Source organism: Bos indicus, chromosome 10 (genome assembly GCF_029378745.1).
Source record: "Bos indicus isolate NIAB-ARS_2022 breed Sahiwal x Tharparkar chromosome 10, NIAB-ARS_B.indTharparkar_mat_pri_1.0, whole genome shotgun sequence".
Lineage (NCBI taxonomy): Eukaryota > Metazoa > Chordata > Mammalia > Artiodactyla > Bovidae > Bos > Bos indicus.
Window position 1 is genome coordinate 35,533,195 of NC_091769.1, and position 14,747 is coordinate 35,547,941.

At 40.7% G+C, this 14,747-nt stretch overlaps 1 protein-coding gene across 3 annotated transcripts in view; it reads left to right on the plus strand.

The window, feature by feature from the left end:
- The window catches only part of EIF2AK4 (eukaryotic translation initiation factor 2 alpha kinase 4), a 97,187-nt gene that overhangs the window by 26,922 nt on the left and 55,518 nt on the right, over nucleotides 1–14,747 (plus strand). For all 3 annotated transcript variants that reach the window (XR_011568797.1, XM_070797253.1, XM_070797254.1), the window contains exons 7-11: nucleotides 3,329–3,444; nucleotides 6,684–6,841; nucleotides 7,724–8,259; nucleotides 13,408–13,514; nucleotides 14,104–14,261. Coding sequence is in view for 2 of the 3 variants with exons in the window: in XM_070797253.1 (XP_070653354.1) it covers nucleotides 3,329–3,444; nucleotides 6,684–6,841; nucleotides 7,724–8,259; nucleotides 13,408–13,514; nucleotides 14,104–14,261 (1,075 nt within the window). In the remaining variant the exon portion in view is untranslated. The remainder of the gene's footprint in view (nucleotides 1–3,328; nucleotides 3,445–6,683; nucleotides 6,842–7,723; nucleotides 8,260–13,407; nucleotides 13,515–14,103; nucleotides 14,262–14,747) is intronic.

A 14,747-nucleotide genomic window follows, 5' to 3' on the forward strand; every position in this document is an offset into this window, starting at 1 on the left:
TTACTTGCTAAAGTCCAGACACTATTCTCAGTCCTAGGGATTCAGTAAATAAGATCAAGATGGACTCTGGTTTCATGGAGCTTGTATTCTAGTTGAAAGAGACTGTCCACCAGCAAACCAGAAGTTGTCAGATAATGACTGGTGCTCTGCAGAGAATTTAATTGGCTATCTTGAAGGAAGACTGAATTGTTACTTTAGATTGGGTGTTTGGAGGAAAGAGTCCAAGGATTGGATCCTGAGTGACTAAGGGACAGTGGCTTTAAACTGAGGGGCACATATCCTGGATCTGGATGAAGGGAATGAGCCAGCTGCTCAGCTGAAAAGAAGAGCCGGTATAGAAGACCCCAGGCTGGCCTAGGCTGGTCCTGCCCAGAGCTCATCAACCAGGGCAGCATGGCTAGAATGACCAGTTGTGGAGACAGTGGTTCAAGGGGGCAGCAGGGGCAGATCACAAATGAGGTCTTTGTTGGTCGAATCAGGAGTTCAGGTGTACTGAGAAGCCGTTTGAGGTTTTAAAAAGGAACATGGTATCATCTGACCCATGCTGAGTGAAATTCTTCCTGGCTGCTAGTGGAGAACAGAGAGCGGGGGCGAACAGAGAGTGGGGGCGAACAGTGGAGGAACAGCTCATGCATCTCGTGTCATACCACTCTCCCTCGCCCTCACCCTCTGCACGGTGGCCGCACTCACCATCCAGTCCTCCACGCACACCGAGCTCCTTCCTGTCTCATGGCCTCTGCCAGTTACTCTACCTGCGATGCTCTACTTCAGTTTACTTTGCGTGGCCGACTCCTCATCACTCAGTTCTCCCCTCACACGTGATCTCCGATGCCTTCCCTGAGCACCCCACACCTTAGCTACTTGTTCTCCGATTTCCTGCTTTATTAAATTTCTCCATAGCAGTTACTGCTAGCTAAACTTCATATTCATTTGTTTGCTTTTGAATTGTCTTCTCCTTTTGTGAAAGTATGAGGTTCTTGCCTCTGTGTTTTCTTCAGGGCCTGGCACAGTGCCTGGCAGGGGCAGGGTGGGTGCTCAGTAAACATCTGATGAAGGGAGGGAGGGAGGGAGGCAGGAAGGATGATAGAAAGGGACAGACTGTCTTTTTGGCCCTGGTAGGGTCTGCAGTCTGTTTAACCAGGGCAGCTCAGCTTTTCTTTTTTGTGTGGGATACATCAAAAACCAGTACGGCTTTATGTAATGAAAGGTTTCCACTGTGTAAAACAAGAGAAAGAAAACAGAAAACCCCTGACCGTTCTAGTGGAAGGAGCTTAAAGGCTTGATTCTCAAGTACCTGGCCCCTTGGCCCAGCTTTTCACGGATGCACTTTAGCCTTTGTTGAGCAACTTCACTTTCTATGTCCTTAATTGTTCCATGGCCTTAAGAATTTGTGGACGCACATGTAGTACAAGAGACTCAAATCATAATAGGTTTTCTCAGCAGTGTGGGAGGGTGTTAGGGGAGGGAATTGAAAATGGCAAGACCAGTTAATAATGGGGTATCTTTTGTGTCCAGGAGAAATTTGGTGATGACATGAACAAGGCAGGGAAATTGGAGAAGAGAGGCTCATACTTAGGAATCAGTTAGTTGTAGGAGATCTAGGAGCTCAGGGAGACGTGCACATCTTGACTAGTGAGACAGAATGGATGACTATGCCACCAACCAAAAAAAGAGCCCAGGAGAAGAATCCAGTTGAGAATGATAGGGGTAGGTGGCAGTTTCACTGACTTTGCAGTAGCATGAAGAGTGAATGGAAGGGACAGTCATGGAGATAGCAAGTGTAGAAGTTTGAAAATGAAAAACAAGATGGTGCAAGAGATTGAGGGAGAGGAGAATGGACATGGGAGAGATTTATGGGCTGAAGGTAAGAAGCCAATGGAGAGGGATAGATTGAACATAAAGAAGAGGGGGACTAACTGATGGACCAGGGTCCCAGAGGAGACTTCAGGGGTGGAACTGAGGCCAGGGTAGCTGTCCTTCCTCTGAGTCTGAGAAAAAGAAAAAATGGCTCAGGTGCCAAGTAACTTTCTAGGTGGGCCCACAGAAAGTGTGGGCTTCACTGCTCATTGCTTCATGTTCTCAGTGAAAGTGGAGGTCAGGATCACACTCACAGTGAGAGGACTGCTTCCTAGAGATCTGTGCCTGATCATAGCATTTCTAACAAGTGTCCAATCCTGACCATCAAGGGCACTCTTCCTGGCCTCGTCCCTGCAGAGCTCTCCCAAGTTAGTTGTAATTTTTGCATTGTAATCTGGCTTTCCACTCAGAAAAAAAGAGAAAGAAAGAAGGGTTAGGCTTTGAGTGTGGGGGTTGGGCATTCTGTAGCGTGGGGCCCAGTTAGTGACTAGGAATTTGTAGTGCTCTTAAGCCCCGATTTTGCAGCTTTCTCCAGATGTGCATGTACACAGGATGTGGGGTCAACATGGACTTGAGCTAAATCACTTCCATAGAACTGTTCTATGGATGGAAATGTTCTCTATCAGTGCTGTCCACTGTGGTAGCCACTGGTCACTTGGGGCTGTTGAGTACGACATACCTCAGAGATATTCCAGGAGCAGACCACCGCAATGAAATGAGTATCCCTGCATAGTGAGTCACTTGCACGTTTGGATTCCCAGTGCATGTAAAAGTCATGCTTACACTATGCTGGAGTGTGTTAAGTATGTGATAGCATTGTATCTTAAAAAAAAAAAAAAAACAGTTTGCATATCTTAATTTAAAAATTACTAAAAAAACACTAAACATCTGAGCCTTCAGTGAGTCATAGTAGTAACTGAGCACAGATCACCACAACAAATACATAATAATAATGAAAAAGTTTTAACTGTTGCAAAAATTACAAAAGTGTGACAGAGACACATAAAGTGAGCAAATGCTATTGGAAAAATAGTGCTGATAGACTTGCTTATTAACACAAGGTTGACACAAACCTTCAATTTGTTTAAAAAAAAAAAAAAAAAGCAGCCATGGTATCTGTGAAGTTCAGTAAAGTAGAGCACAATATGATGAGGAATCCCTGTACTTGTGCCTACTCAAGTTGAAGAACGGAATTTTTAATTTAATTTAGTTGTGATTGAATTTAAGTAGCCACATGTGGCCACCATACAAGGCAGCACCCATCTGGAACAGGGTTTGTAGAGTTCACGTGGGGAAGACTCCGTGGCGAGTGGGGGGTTGGACAGCTTTCCCATTAGCACCTTCAGCTCAGTTCCCAGCAGAGACTGCTGTTGGACAGTGAATTGACTGGTAAGCAGGAGAAAATGGAGGGGCACAAATTTCCTGTGTTAATCTTAAAGAAAAAAAATCATTGTCCAAATTTATTTTTAAGGCGAGAACGTCAGTATTCTATGTGTAATAGCGAAGATTCTCCTGGCTCTTGTGAAATCCTGTATTTCTCTGTGGGTAGTCCTGATCAGCTCATGGTGCACAAAGGGAAATGTATTGGTGAGTAAACTAGCTAAACTCGTTTAAATTATTCTAATTACCCAAGTTAATCATGAAGGAACAGGGGAGAATAGACACTACATCGTCTAGACCAGCATAGTTGCAGGAAAACTCTGTAAGCTGACAATCATTCTAGCTCCTGTTCCTGATGATCAAAAGAAGTCACTCAGCTTTCCACTTCTGTAAGATGCAAATAAAGCCCCAGGCTGTTGGAAATATTGTTAGCAGAAAGACAAAATTTGTCATCATTAGAATTAGCCAAAATTTTCAAAACCAAATTGGTTGAAATATTATGAATATGGAATTTTGCATCATGTACATTTGTAACCGAGGAAATATGTATAGCAAAATGAGTTTTGATGCCTGTAATCTTTGAGGATTAAGTCTCATTTTCTTAATTTGCTGTCCACCTGCTTAGCATTTTCTTGCTTGGCGTCCTGTACCAGACCAGGAAATTCACTTTATTTTCAATGTGTTTTATTTAGCAGTTTAGCCATCTTATTTAGCAGATGGCTATTTGTAGTGAATATTGTTCAAAATTTTATTTGAATTGTTTATATTAAAATCAAGTTTTCCGTGTCTACTTCCTTTGCTCTAAATGTACATCATCTTTTATCAGTCATACAGATACAGCCACTAATTGGTGTAGGGATCACTTGCATATGGTGAATTTGACAATTAAGTTTCATTTCCAATCCCATGAGTATTCTTAGCAGAGCTAATAGGCAGCTAAATTACCTAAATCAAGTTTGCTTTCTTTTAAAGGGATCTTTTTTCCCTTCCTCTTTGAGGAGATGTACACAGAAAGGGAAGTTGCCAGGGAGAGGACAATAGGTAGAGGGAAAGAAACCAAGCATCTGAAGAGTCATGATCTGAACACGTAACCTTGGGTGATGGAGGCGGTGTGGACCATGCGGGATTCTGTACATACACAGAGCCTGCCCTCTTCAGACACAGCCACCATTTGGGAAGGTTTAAGACCTTGGTAGAGATGATTTGCTTTGGTCTTGAGGCTGTCCTTGACTCTAAGGCATTTCTGACTCATGAATTGGCAACATAAAACTCACTACTTTTAATGATCTGAGGAAATCAGGAAGGCAAATCAATCCAACTGTGTATTACCTTACCCTGGACTCCTAGTCTCCTTGGTACTCATTAGACAAATTCACCTGTGTTAATACCCTCATTAGGAGACACGTTTGCAATCTGAACTTTTTTTAATGTAAAACCACCAAGTAAATTATTTATTTTGTTTTCTCACAATGGGTTTAATTTTTTAAATGGGTCCTAATTTTTTAAGGACCCATTTTTTTTTTTTTGATCTTTTGTGAAAGATCAACTAATTAACATTTGCTTTTCAGTGTGAAGCTGTTGGAACTAGAGGGAATCAAGAGTTTCCCCAGATATTATTCCCTATATATTAATATTAAAGCACTGGAGAGGCTTCTATATAAATGATCACACAGTGGAGTATCAGTCTGAGCTCTTATGGTAACATTTTCCTTCAGCCTTGTTTCAGTATGTTCTTTTGTTCTTTTTATTATCCCCACAACGCAGAAGTGACAAAAGGTGGGTGGCAATAATGGAATTATAATGCCAAAAAAAAAAGAATTATAATACAAAAAAAAATGCAGCAGCAATTACGAAATACTCACTTAGTCCCAGCTGGGGGTATATATATTGTAAGACATTGTGCCATATAATTCACAAATTTAATTAGGCTTTATGTACATCACCTCACATTCCATCCCATTAATATTTACTGTCCTGTATCTCCAACATGTGCTGCATAGATCCTACATTCCACAGGTTGCTTACTTTGGTTGACAGATTTTCAAACACTAGGGGCTTTTATTTTTATTTTCCCTTAGCTAAGAATGTCCAGAGTTATTTATAACTAGTATAACAGATCATTTCAATTTTTTGGCTGACAGATTTTCAAACACTAGGGGTTTTTATTTTTATTTTCCCTTAGCTAAGAATGTCCAGAATTATTTATAACTAGTATAACAGATCATTTCAATTAAAATTAAAAATCTCTTAAATTGTCAGCATATCTGTGAAGGAACACTGCCTCTCTCAGTGAGTTAGTTCAGCCACATTTCCCTAGACTGTTTTTGCAAAAACTACTTTGCCTTATGTATACAGGTTACTTTACTTTTCATTATGAAGATAATGTCGCATCATGGAAAACTATTATTATTTATATAGTAAGAGAAAAAGAATAGATCAATTGTTTTCATTTGGAGTAATTTTGTTCCCTAGGGGACATTGGTTGACATTTGGATATTTTGATGATTAACTCTAGGGTGAGGGTGCTGCTGGCATCTCATGGATAGAGGGGAGGGCTGCTGCTAAACATCTTACAGTACACAAGACAACCCCCTTCAACGAGGGATTTTCCAGTCCCAAATGTCAGTAGTGTTGAGAGTGAGAAACCTTGTTACATATGCTACAATTCGGTAAATTAGGGGAAAAAAAGGGTAGAAGGTTCTAGAAGAGAAAGACAAATTGGTGATATTGTGGGTGATATTTTTCTCCACTTCCAATTTTTTGGTGATTTTCTATTACAGTCTTTAATAAAAATTTAGATTTTCATAAAAAAATTTGGGGGCATTACAAAAATTTAGCTCCCCCAGGCATAGGTGGACACCATATGCCTATCACTAAATAAATGTGTCTTCTCTCAAGCACTTCAGATTTAAACTGTCATGACTTGTTCCTTCCTTCAAAGCCATTGGCCACTTTGTATTTACTGAGCATATTCAGATTTTGTGTTTAAAAGATCATTGATGTTTTCAAATTTCTGAGGTACTAAAACCTGTTCTCACTATGCACACTAATCTTCATTGATGGAGCGTTCCTGGTTCCAAACTCCTTCTATCAATGTTAGTTGGTATTTAGCTATATGAAGGTTACACTACCACACCAGTAGGCACAGTTGTCAGAGGTCGTTATGAAAATAGCATTATAAATACCAGCTAGTGGAAGAAAACATTGATCTGATACTAAGATCTCACTGTTGAGTATTGTCCCTTTGTAAAATTTAATATTTTAAAGTTCAGAGTATATTGTTAAAACACCAAAAATTGGTTACAAAAGAGCATGTATTACATGAAATTACATTTTTCATAGTACATGGTATCCATTGTTGAACAAATGACTGCTCCCTGTGTTTTTTTTTATGCCCACAGAAAATGTACCAGTGATACTTAATTATATTTCCTTTCAATATGCAGGCAGTGATGAGCAGCTTGGAAAATTAGTTTACAATGCTTTGGAAACAGCTACTGGCAGCTTTGTCTTGTTGCATGAGTGGGTCCTTCAATGGCACAAAAAAATGGGTCCATTCCTTACCAGTCAAGAAAAAGAGAAGATTGATAAGTGCAAAAAGCAGGTAGGTATCCAAGATGGCTCACTGAGCAAAAGGACTAACCTGGAGTTTAAGGCGATGATAAAACAAAGTAACTCAGCATTTGACTGGCCAGCAAAAAAGACCCAGAACGCAATGAGATCTGTTCAACCAGAGGGGATGGTGGAGGATCATAAGTGTTCCCAGACCCTGCTGCCTCTTTCAGAACTTTCAGAGCGTGGTCCAAACTCTTGCAGCTGCTTCTCAACCTCCTGTCTTAGCTCTTATTATTCCATTAATAGCTCTCTCTCCAACAGGAACTAAAGAGTACTTCATAACTGTGCTATTTGCAATCATTTGCATTTTCTCAGTCTCTTGAAATATTCACAACTGCATTTTAGGGGACTGGAGAATTGTATAATTGATTCATAATACTTAGCTTAAGGAGAACATTTAATATTGCAGTGGTACATAATAAATAAAGAGGTTATAAAACAGTAGGTGAAGCATCGTGTTTGGAAATGTATGTGTATTTATTACAAAAGAAAAACTGAACGTAAATACACTAAAGTCATAACAGTTGTCTTTGAGTGGTGACCATAAAGATAAATTGTGGGATTTTTCTTTTGTATTAGTACCTATTAAAATTTTGAGAGTGAATCTTTATAATCAGAAAAACTTATTTTAAAATTGTTTCTTTTTTCTGGTGGCCATATTGCAAAAGAAGCTGCTTTTGAAACGTGTCCATCTTTAAGAACTAGTAAGTTGACCATGTGGTTTGGGGAGGACTCAGTTCAGGGCTTGTTCCTTCTCCTTGCTGTCTAAAGTACATTTTCTATTCAAATATTTCACTTTTGTGGTGAAACACTAGTAAATGCTGACCAACTCAGCTATCATCATATTATTGGTTTTTTTTTTCCATTCCAGATTCAAGGGGCAGAAACAGAATTCAGCTCACTGGTGAAACTGAGCCATCCAAACATAGTACGCTACTTTGCGATGAACCTCAAAGAGCAAGACGACTCCATCGTGGTGGATATTTTAGTGGAGCACACTAATGGGATCTCCCTCGCAGCCCACCTGGGCCACTCAGGCCCCATCCCGGTACATCAGCTTCGCAAGTATGCAGCTCAGCTCTTGTCAGGCCTTGATTACTTGCACAGCAATTCCGTGGTGCACAAGGTTCTGAGCGCATCAAATGTCCTGGTGGATGCAGAGGGCACCGTCAAGATTACAGACTACAGCATTTCTAAGCGCCTGGCAGACATTTGCAAGGAGGACGTGTTTGAGCAGACCCGGGTTCGTTTCAGTGACAGCGCCCTACCTTATAAAACCGGGAAGAAAGGGGATATTTGGCGTCTCGGCCTTCTGCTGCTCTCCCTCAGCCAAGGACAAGAGTGTGAAGAGTATCCCGTGACCATCCCTAGTGACTTACCAGCTGATTTTCAAGATTTTCTAAAGAAGTGAGTGTCGTTGAGATTTTTCTCTATCTGCATTTTACTCCTTTACTTTTGATTGTGCTTGAATGTGCTTAACATCTCAGTCATGTGTATAATCTGAAAAGTGAAGAACAGGTTTCGACTTACTTCTTTGTTCTCCCAGTCCTTTCCCAGCCACATATGTTCTATTTTCTTACTTAGGTTTATTGTTCTCATAACTCCTACATTCTTCTAAATTCACTTGGGCTTAATAATAGACTTTCAAACTACTTTTTGAGGACTGCCTGGTATACGCTAAGAAATCAGTAGGGACTGCTGCTAGGGGGAAAAATGCCCCAGGTATTCCAAATGGTAAAGGCCACTTTCACTGCTGGTTCCTAAGGGGTCAAAGATGACACCTCCCATTTAGAAAACAGCTTTAGGAGTACGATTCTGCCCCTGGTTTTTCTTAACCATTCTTCTTCATTAGTAGTGTCCCATTCAGCCAAGTTATAGAAAGCAAATGACTTCCTTGCCCTAGTCAGAGGAGTCTCAACATCTGTAAATTACAGTTACAGATTTAATTACAGAGCCAAGTGTTTTTGTTTTTTTTAATTAAGATATAGTTGATTTACAATGTTGTGTTAATTTCAGGTATGGTGAGTGAAAATCACTCAGTTGTGTCTGACTCTTTGTGACCTCACGGACTATACAGTCCATGGAATTCTCCAGGCCAGAATACTGGAGTGGGTAGCCTTTCCCTTTTCCAGGGGATCTTCCAAACCCAGGGATCGAGCCCACGTCTCCTGTATTGTAGGCAGATTCTTTACCAGCTGAGCCACCAGGGAAGCTCAAGAATACTGGAGTGGGTAGCCTATCCCTTCTCCAGCAGATCTTCCCGACCCAGGAATCAAACCCAGATCTCCAACACTGCAAGGCGGATTCTTTACCAACTGAGCCACAAGGGAAGCCCAGTTTCAGGTCTACAGCAGAGCAATTCAGGATGTTTGCAGATTATACTCCATGGTAGGTTATTCCAAGATAATGGCTATAATCCCCTGTGGTATACAGTATGTCCTTGTTCATTATCTGTTTTGTTTATCTGTTGCAAATCTGTTGCCTATCTGTTTTATGTATAGTAGTTTGTATCTTTTAAAACCATACCTCTAATTTGTCTGTTTTATCTTACTTTGAGATAGTCCTTACTGAGGTTTTCCTCTGGCCAAAAGTCTTTGCCCAGGTCCTTCAATTCAGTGATTCCTTATTTTGCCCTGCCTCTGTCTAAGCTACACCTTGGTTCTCTCAGTTTCTCTACAAAATAAGATCCCTTATTTTTCTAGACATCCCCCTGGTCCTGCAGAAGTGAACCTGGACTGGTTTCTTCCCTTTCTGACACTGTCGTATTTCCCACCTTTTTTTTCCCCCAACCATTCACTTTTACTCACTTCATCACTCCCTACATTTCTTTTATGCTTTACGTTTCTTCTGTTCCCATCTATTCCAGCTGCCATTTGGCCTGATCCATAATATTACTATTTCTTGTCACTCGGTTGTTCTTACCTATTACAGAAGTGAAAGTCGCTGCACTTATGTTTAAATAGATAGTTTGTGTATACCATTAAATAGAAGTAGATGTGCCTCACAGACACAGAGATCAGACTGTGATAGCCAGGGTCAGGGATGGAGTGGGAGTTTGGGGTTGGCAGATGCAAACTATTATGTATAGAATGGATAAAACCAAGGTCCTACTGTGTAGCACAGGGAACAATATCTAATCTCCTAGGATAAACCATAGTGGAAAAGAATATTTTTTAAAAAGATGTATGTGTGTGTGAAACTGAATTACTTTGCTATATAGCTGAGATTGGCACAACATTGTAAATCACTTATAATTTAATTAAGAAATAAATAAATAGAAGAGATGCAATATGCAAAGTTGTAGAAAGGGGCTAACGATTCTTGACGCTGTGTCCTCTCAAAGTATATAAACATCTAAAATTTCTAAAGAAACCTTTTATGATTTCTCTTTAATGCAGCAGAACTTTTTTAAACTATTTATAAAAGCACCCTGATGATGAAGTTGACTAAAATGACATCAGAGGGCAAATGGGGATAGAACCACTGATGTAAAGATTCATTTCCTCCTTCAGAATGTCACCTTTAGCTTTCTGCCCTTCCTCCTTGGTCAAGAATAATTTAGTAAAGGTTCATAATATAAACTGGAGAAGGCAATGGCACCCCACTCCAGTACTCTTGCCTGGAAAATCCCATGGACAGAGGAGCCTGGAAGGCTGCAGTCCATGGGGTCGCTGAGGGTCGGACACGACTGAGCGACTTCACTTTCACTTTTCACTTTCATGCATTGGAGAAGGAAATGACAACCCACTCCAGTGTTCTTGCCTGGAGAATCCCAGGGACGGGGGAGCCTGGTGGGCTGCCATCCCTGGGGTCGCACAGAGTCGGACACGACTGAAGTGACTTAGCAGTAATATAAACAAACAACACTGGGAAGTTTAAGTAGAACATATCTTTCATATTTAATAGTAAAATGAAGGACTCAGTAGCCAAAACCTTCATAGTTCTCCTCTTAGAGAACAGTTCTATGCTGTCAGTTTTGAACTTGAGATCAGCACCATTTCTTATTCTGTTAATAATATGGTTGTCCTTTAGATTGAGTCATATATTTCTCTGTCTTCCTAGAGTGGTTTGATAGACCTCTTATTTAAGAAGCAGACGTACAGTATTGTTTTACTACGTTTGCTGTCTAACCCCAGTTAACAACAACAAAAAACCATTCCCAGACAAGCGTAGAAGCATTTCATTTGTAGTTACATTTTTACTTATTGGTGAACACCCTTTGAAGAAAGGTTTTGTTTCACATCAATCTCTGTGATAGGATAGAGCCCAGAGTCAAAGCCAGACAGCTCAGTTCATATTCTACTTTTATTCCTCACTGGTTGAGTGACTTGAACTCCCTACTCTGAGTCTTTTCCTCCAAAAGACAGGGATAATAGCAAATAATATAACAAGACACCTAAGGATGGGGACTGGTTGCCAGGAGAACCAACCACTTGATTTAGGGTTTGAAAGTTTCAGTCCTACCCCCAACCTCTGTGGAGAGGGGAGGGGCTAGAGGTTGAATGGATCACCAATGGCCAGTGATTTAATTGTTCATGGCTACGTAGTGATGCCTTCATTAAAAACCAAAAAGACAGGATTCAGAGAGCTTCCAGGCTGGTGAACACACAGAGGTGATGGGTGGGTGGTGGCCCGGGGAGGGCAAGAAGTTCCAAGCCCCTTGCCCTCTGCGTCTCTTCCAGCTGACTGTTCCTGAGTTATATATAGCCTTTTACGTTAAGCTGATAAACTAGTAACTAAAATGTTTCTGAGTTCTGTGAGCTGCTCTAGCAAGTTAGTTGAACCCAAGGAGGAGGTCATTGGAATCTCCATTCCATTGGTAGCCCATTGGTCAGAAGCACAGGTGACAACATGGACTTGTTACCGGTGTCTCAAGTCAGGGTAGGGAGGGAAGTCGCATTAGACTGAGCCCCTAACCCCTGGGATCTGATGCTCTCTCCAGGTAGATAGTGTCAGAATTGAGTTGAGCTGTGTGACACCCAACTGATATTGGGAAATTGCTTCTTGGTGTGGGGATACACCCTCGCCTCAGTAAAATCGGGTGCAAAATCTTTTATGTAATCAAATGAAGAAAGCAGTTGATGAAAAATATGTACAGGATGATGTCATTTTTTTAAACTCTGTTCACAAATTAAAACTATATCTTTTGTTTGAATGGTTGTCCAAGACTTTATCCTTATCAGTAATTTTTAATATTTGCAAGGAGAAAGTATTCACATGTTAATGATGTAATTAAAAGTTAATTTTTAATTTAGGGGACAATACAGTATCTTTTACATGCTTTTATTGCAATCTTTTCTTCCCTCTCAAGAATGAAATTAGGAGTGCTGTACTTTTCAGTACTGTGCCATGAGAAAATTAAATATTACCTTTTATAGTAGTTGCTGTCACCACTTCATATGTGTAGATTTAAGTCCATAATTCACAATGATGATTGATTGTTTTAAATACCTTTTTATAATTAGGGCCACGTGCTACCAAGCAGTGCTACTTGGGTCATTGTTATGAAAGCCAAGCAGCTTATTGGATTAGTTAGAACAGTGATTCTCAGACTTTCTCTTGGATTGAATCCACCTGGAGAGCTTGTTAAAGCACAGATTACAGCCCAACCCCCTGTAGTTGCTGGTTTACTAGGACTGGGATAGAAAATGTGTAGTTCTAACAAATTTCCCAGGTGATACTGACACTGCTGTTCGAGGGGCCCCACTTTGAAAAACACTAGCTTAAAGGTATGGTTTGTTTTCATTATTAAACAAATTGTTTGTTAGAACATTAAACATTAAACAGAAAGGCTCAAGGAATGATAATTAAAAGAAACCAGGTGGTTACATGGGCTTCCCAGGCGGCTCAGTAGGTAAAGAATCTGCCTGCAATGTGAGACATAGGAGACACAGTGTAGGGAAGATCCCCTGGAGGAGGGCCACTCACTCCAGCATTCTTGCCTGGAGAATCCCATGGACAGGGGAGCCTGGCGGGCTAGAGTCAATAGGATCGAAAAGAGTCAGCCACAACTGAAGTGACTGGGCACATACACAGGTGATAGAGTGTGGGACTTTTGAAAAGTTGTTCTTAATTGTTACCAGCATACTTCAAACTGTGATGAATGGGCCGCATCTGAAGTTTGTCGTATTGGGCCCCAAGCCTGCATCAGCTAGCGTCTGATTTGCTTTTCCTTTGGGAACTCTTATGACTGGTCCCCAGAAAGGCTTAGTGTAGCATGGCAGGTCATTAAGCTATTAGTGGGAGTGAAAGTTCATAACCTACTTGTGCTATCTTATCCTAGACTTTTAAAAATATTAAAAAATGAGTCAGTCTCCTGGCCTCTAGAGACTACTTTTTTTTATTCTCCCACTTATGCAGCCTGGTGCTTAGCATATAAATCCTGCAAGAATGTTTATTAAATTAAATTCACTTAGGGACACATTTTGGTCTGCAAGTAATGTGATTTCTCTAATGTGTATCTTTGAAAGATAAACCCATAATTAAAAGCCTTGGATTACTTTATTTAGCATTTATTTTGTGCATTGCTGAGATTCTTTTTTCCCTCTCATTGAGGTGTGTCTGCTTAGATGACAAGGAAAGATGGAGTCCTCAGCAGTTGTTAAAACACAGCTTTATAAATCCTCAGTCTAAAATACCTTTACTGGAACAAAGTCCCGAAGGTGAGTCTGTTACCATTCTTTTCTGATAGCCTATTTAACATAAATTATTTTGAAAGGCTACATAAACCTAAGACTGGAAAGGACTGCATGGATCATTTATTTTATCTATTTTATGCTGAGTTATACGTAGATCCATTCATTGGTTGTGTCTTGTGTACATGGAGGTATTTGGCCATCCTGGTTTTTCACATCCCCTCTGATGGAATGTCTGGCAGCACAGCCTCTTCATGTGGATTCTCCCTTATCATGTCAGCCTCACTGCCGTGGAACTAGACTTCCCTGCTGTTACTCGAGTAGCAGATGAAAGAGCCTCAGTGGAGACTGGGATGATCAAGACACCTGGGTTTGACTCCTGGCTCTGTTGCTCGGTCATTTCTTTACCCTCAGTTACCCCTCCCTGTAGACTTGGGCTAATTAAATATTTCTACCTACTTTAAGGAATACGAGGTGAGGAAAGTACTAAAGGGTCAGCCAGGTAAGAGGTACTTTTAAAAGCTCCTCGGCCGGGGCCCCTTCCCCCCATGCTTGCATCGTGGTTGGATATTGCAGCTCTTCCTCTATTTTCGTTGCCTCTCTTGTTTTATCTCAGATTCTGGAGGACAAGATTATGTGGAGACTGTCATTCCTAGCAACCAGCTACCCAGTGCTGCATTCTTCAGTGAGACCCAGAGACAGTTTTCCCGCTATTTCATTGAGTTTGAAGAATTACAGCTTCTCGGCAAAGGAGCTTTTGGAGCCGTCATCAAGGTGTGATATAGAGTTGTCCCCAGCCCCTTTTAAAGCCCTTTCCCTGATCCATCTCTGTAGAGGTAAGGATTTCTATTTTGAGGGTAGGGAGGAAAGTGAATACAACTATTTGAAACAATGATCATCTTCCCCTTAATGTAGTTAAAGGCTTTATTTAAAGTTACACTAGACACATTAAGAATGCATGTTCCTCTTCCCTTGCTCGATGCAGTGCATTAACATGATAAATACATAATTGTAACAGCCCCTCAAGTGGAATCAAGACATCTGCGTGAAGAATGTTGTTGTGTGCTTTGCTTCAGAAAGAAGATTGTTCTCTTTTTCTCCCATTTGCTTTTAGAGTCGCTGTAGCTAAGAGAGTTACAAGGTTAGAACTGAGATGGAATTCAAACTGGGAAATGGCCCAGATGGTCTTGATGGCTTTTATTTTCCAGCTCTTACCGAGATGGAAAACTAGTGATAGGTTATTAAGGTATGCTGCTCTTA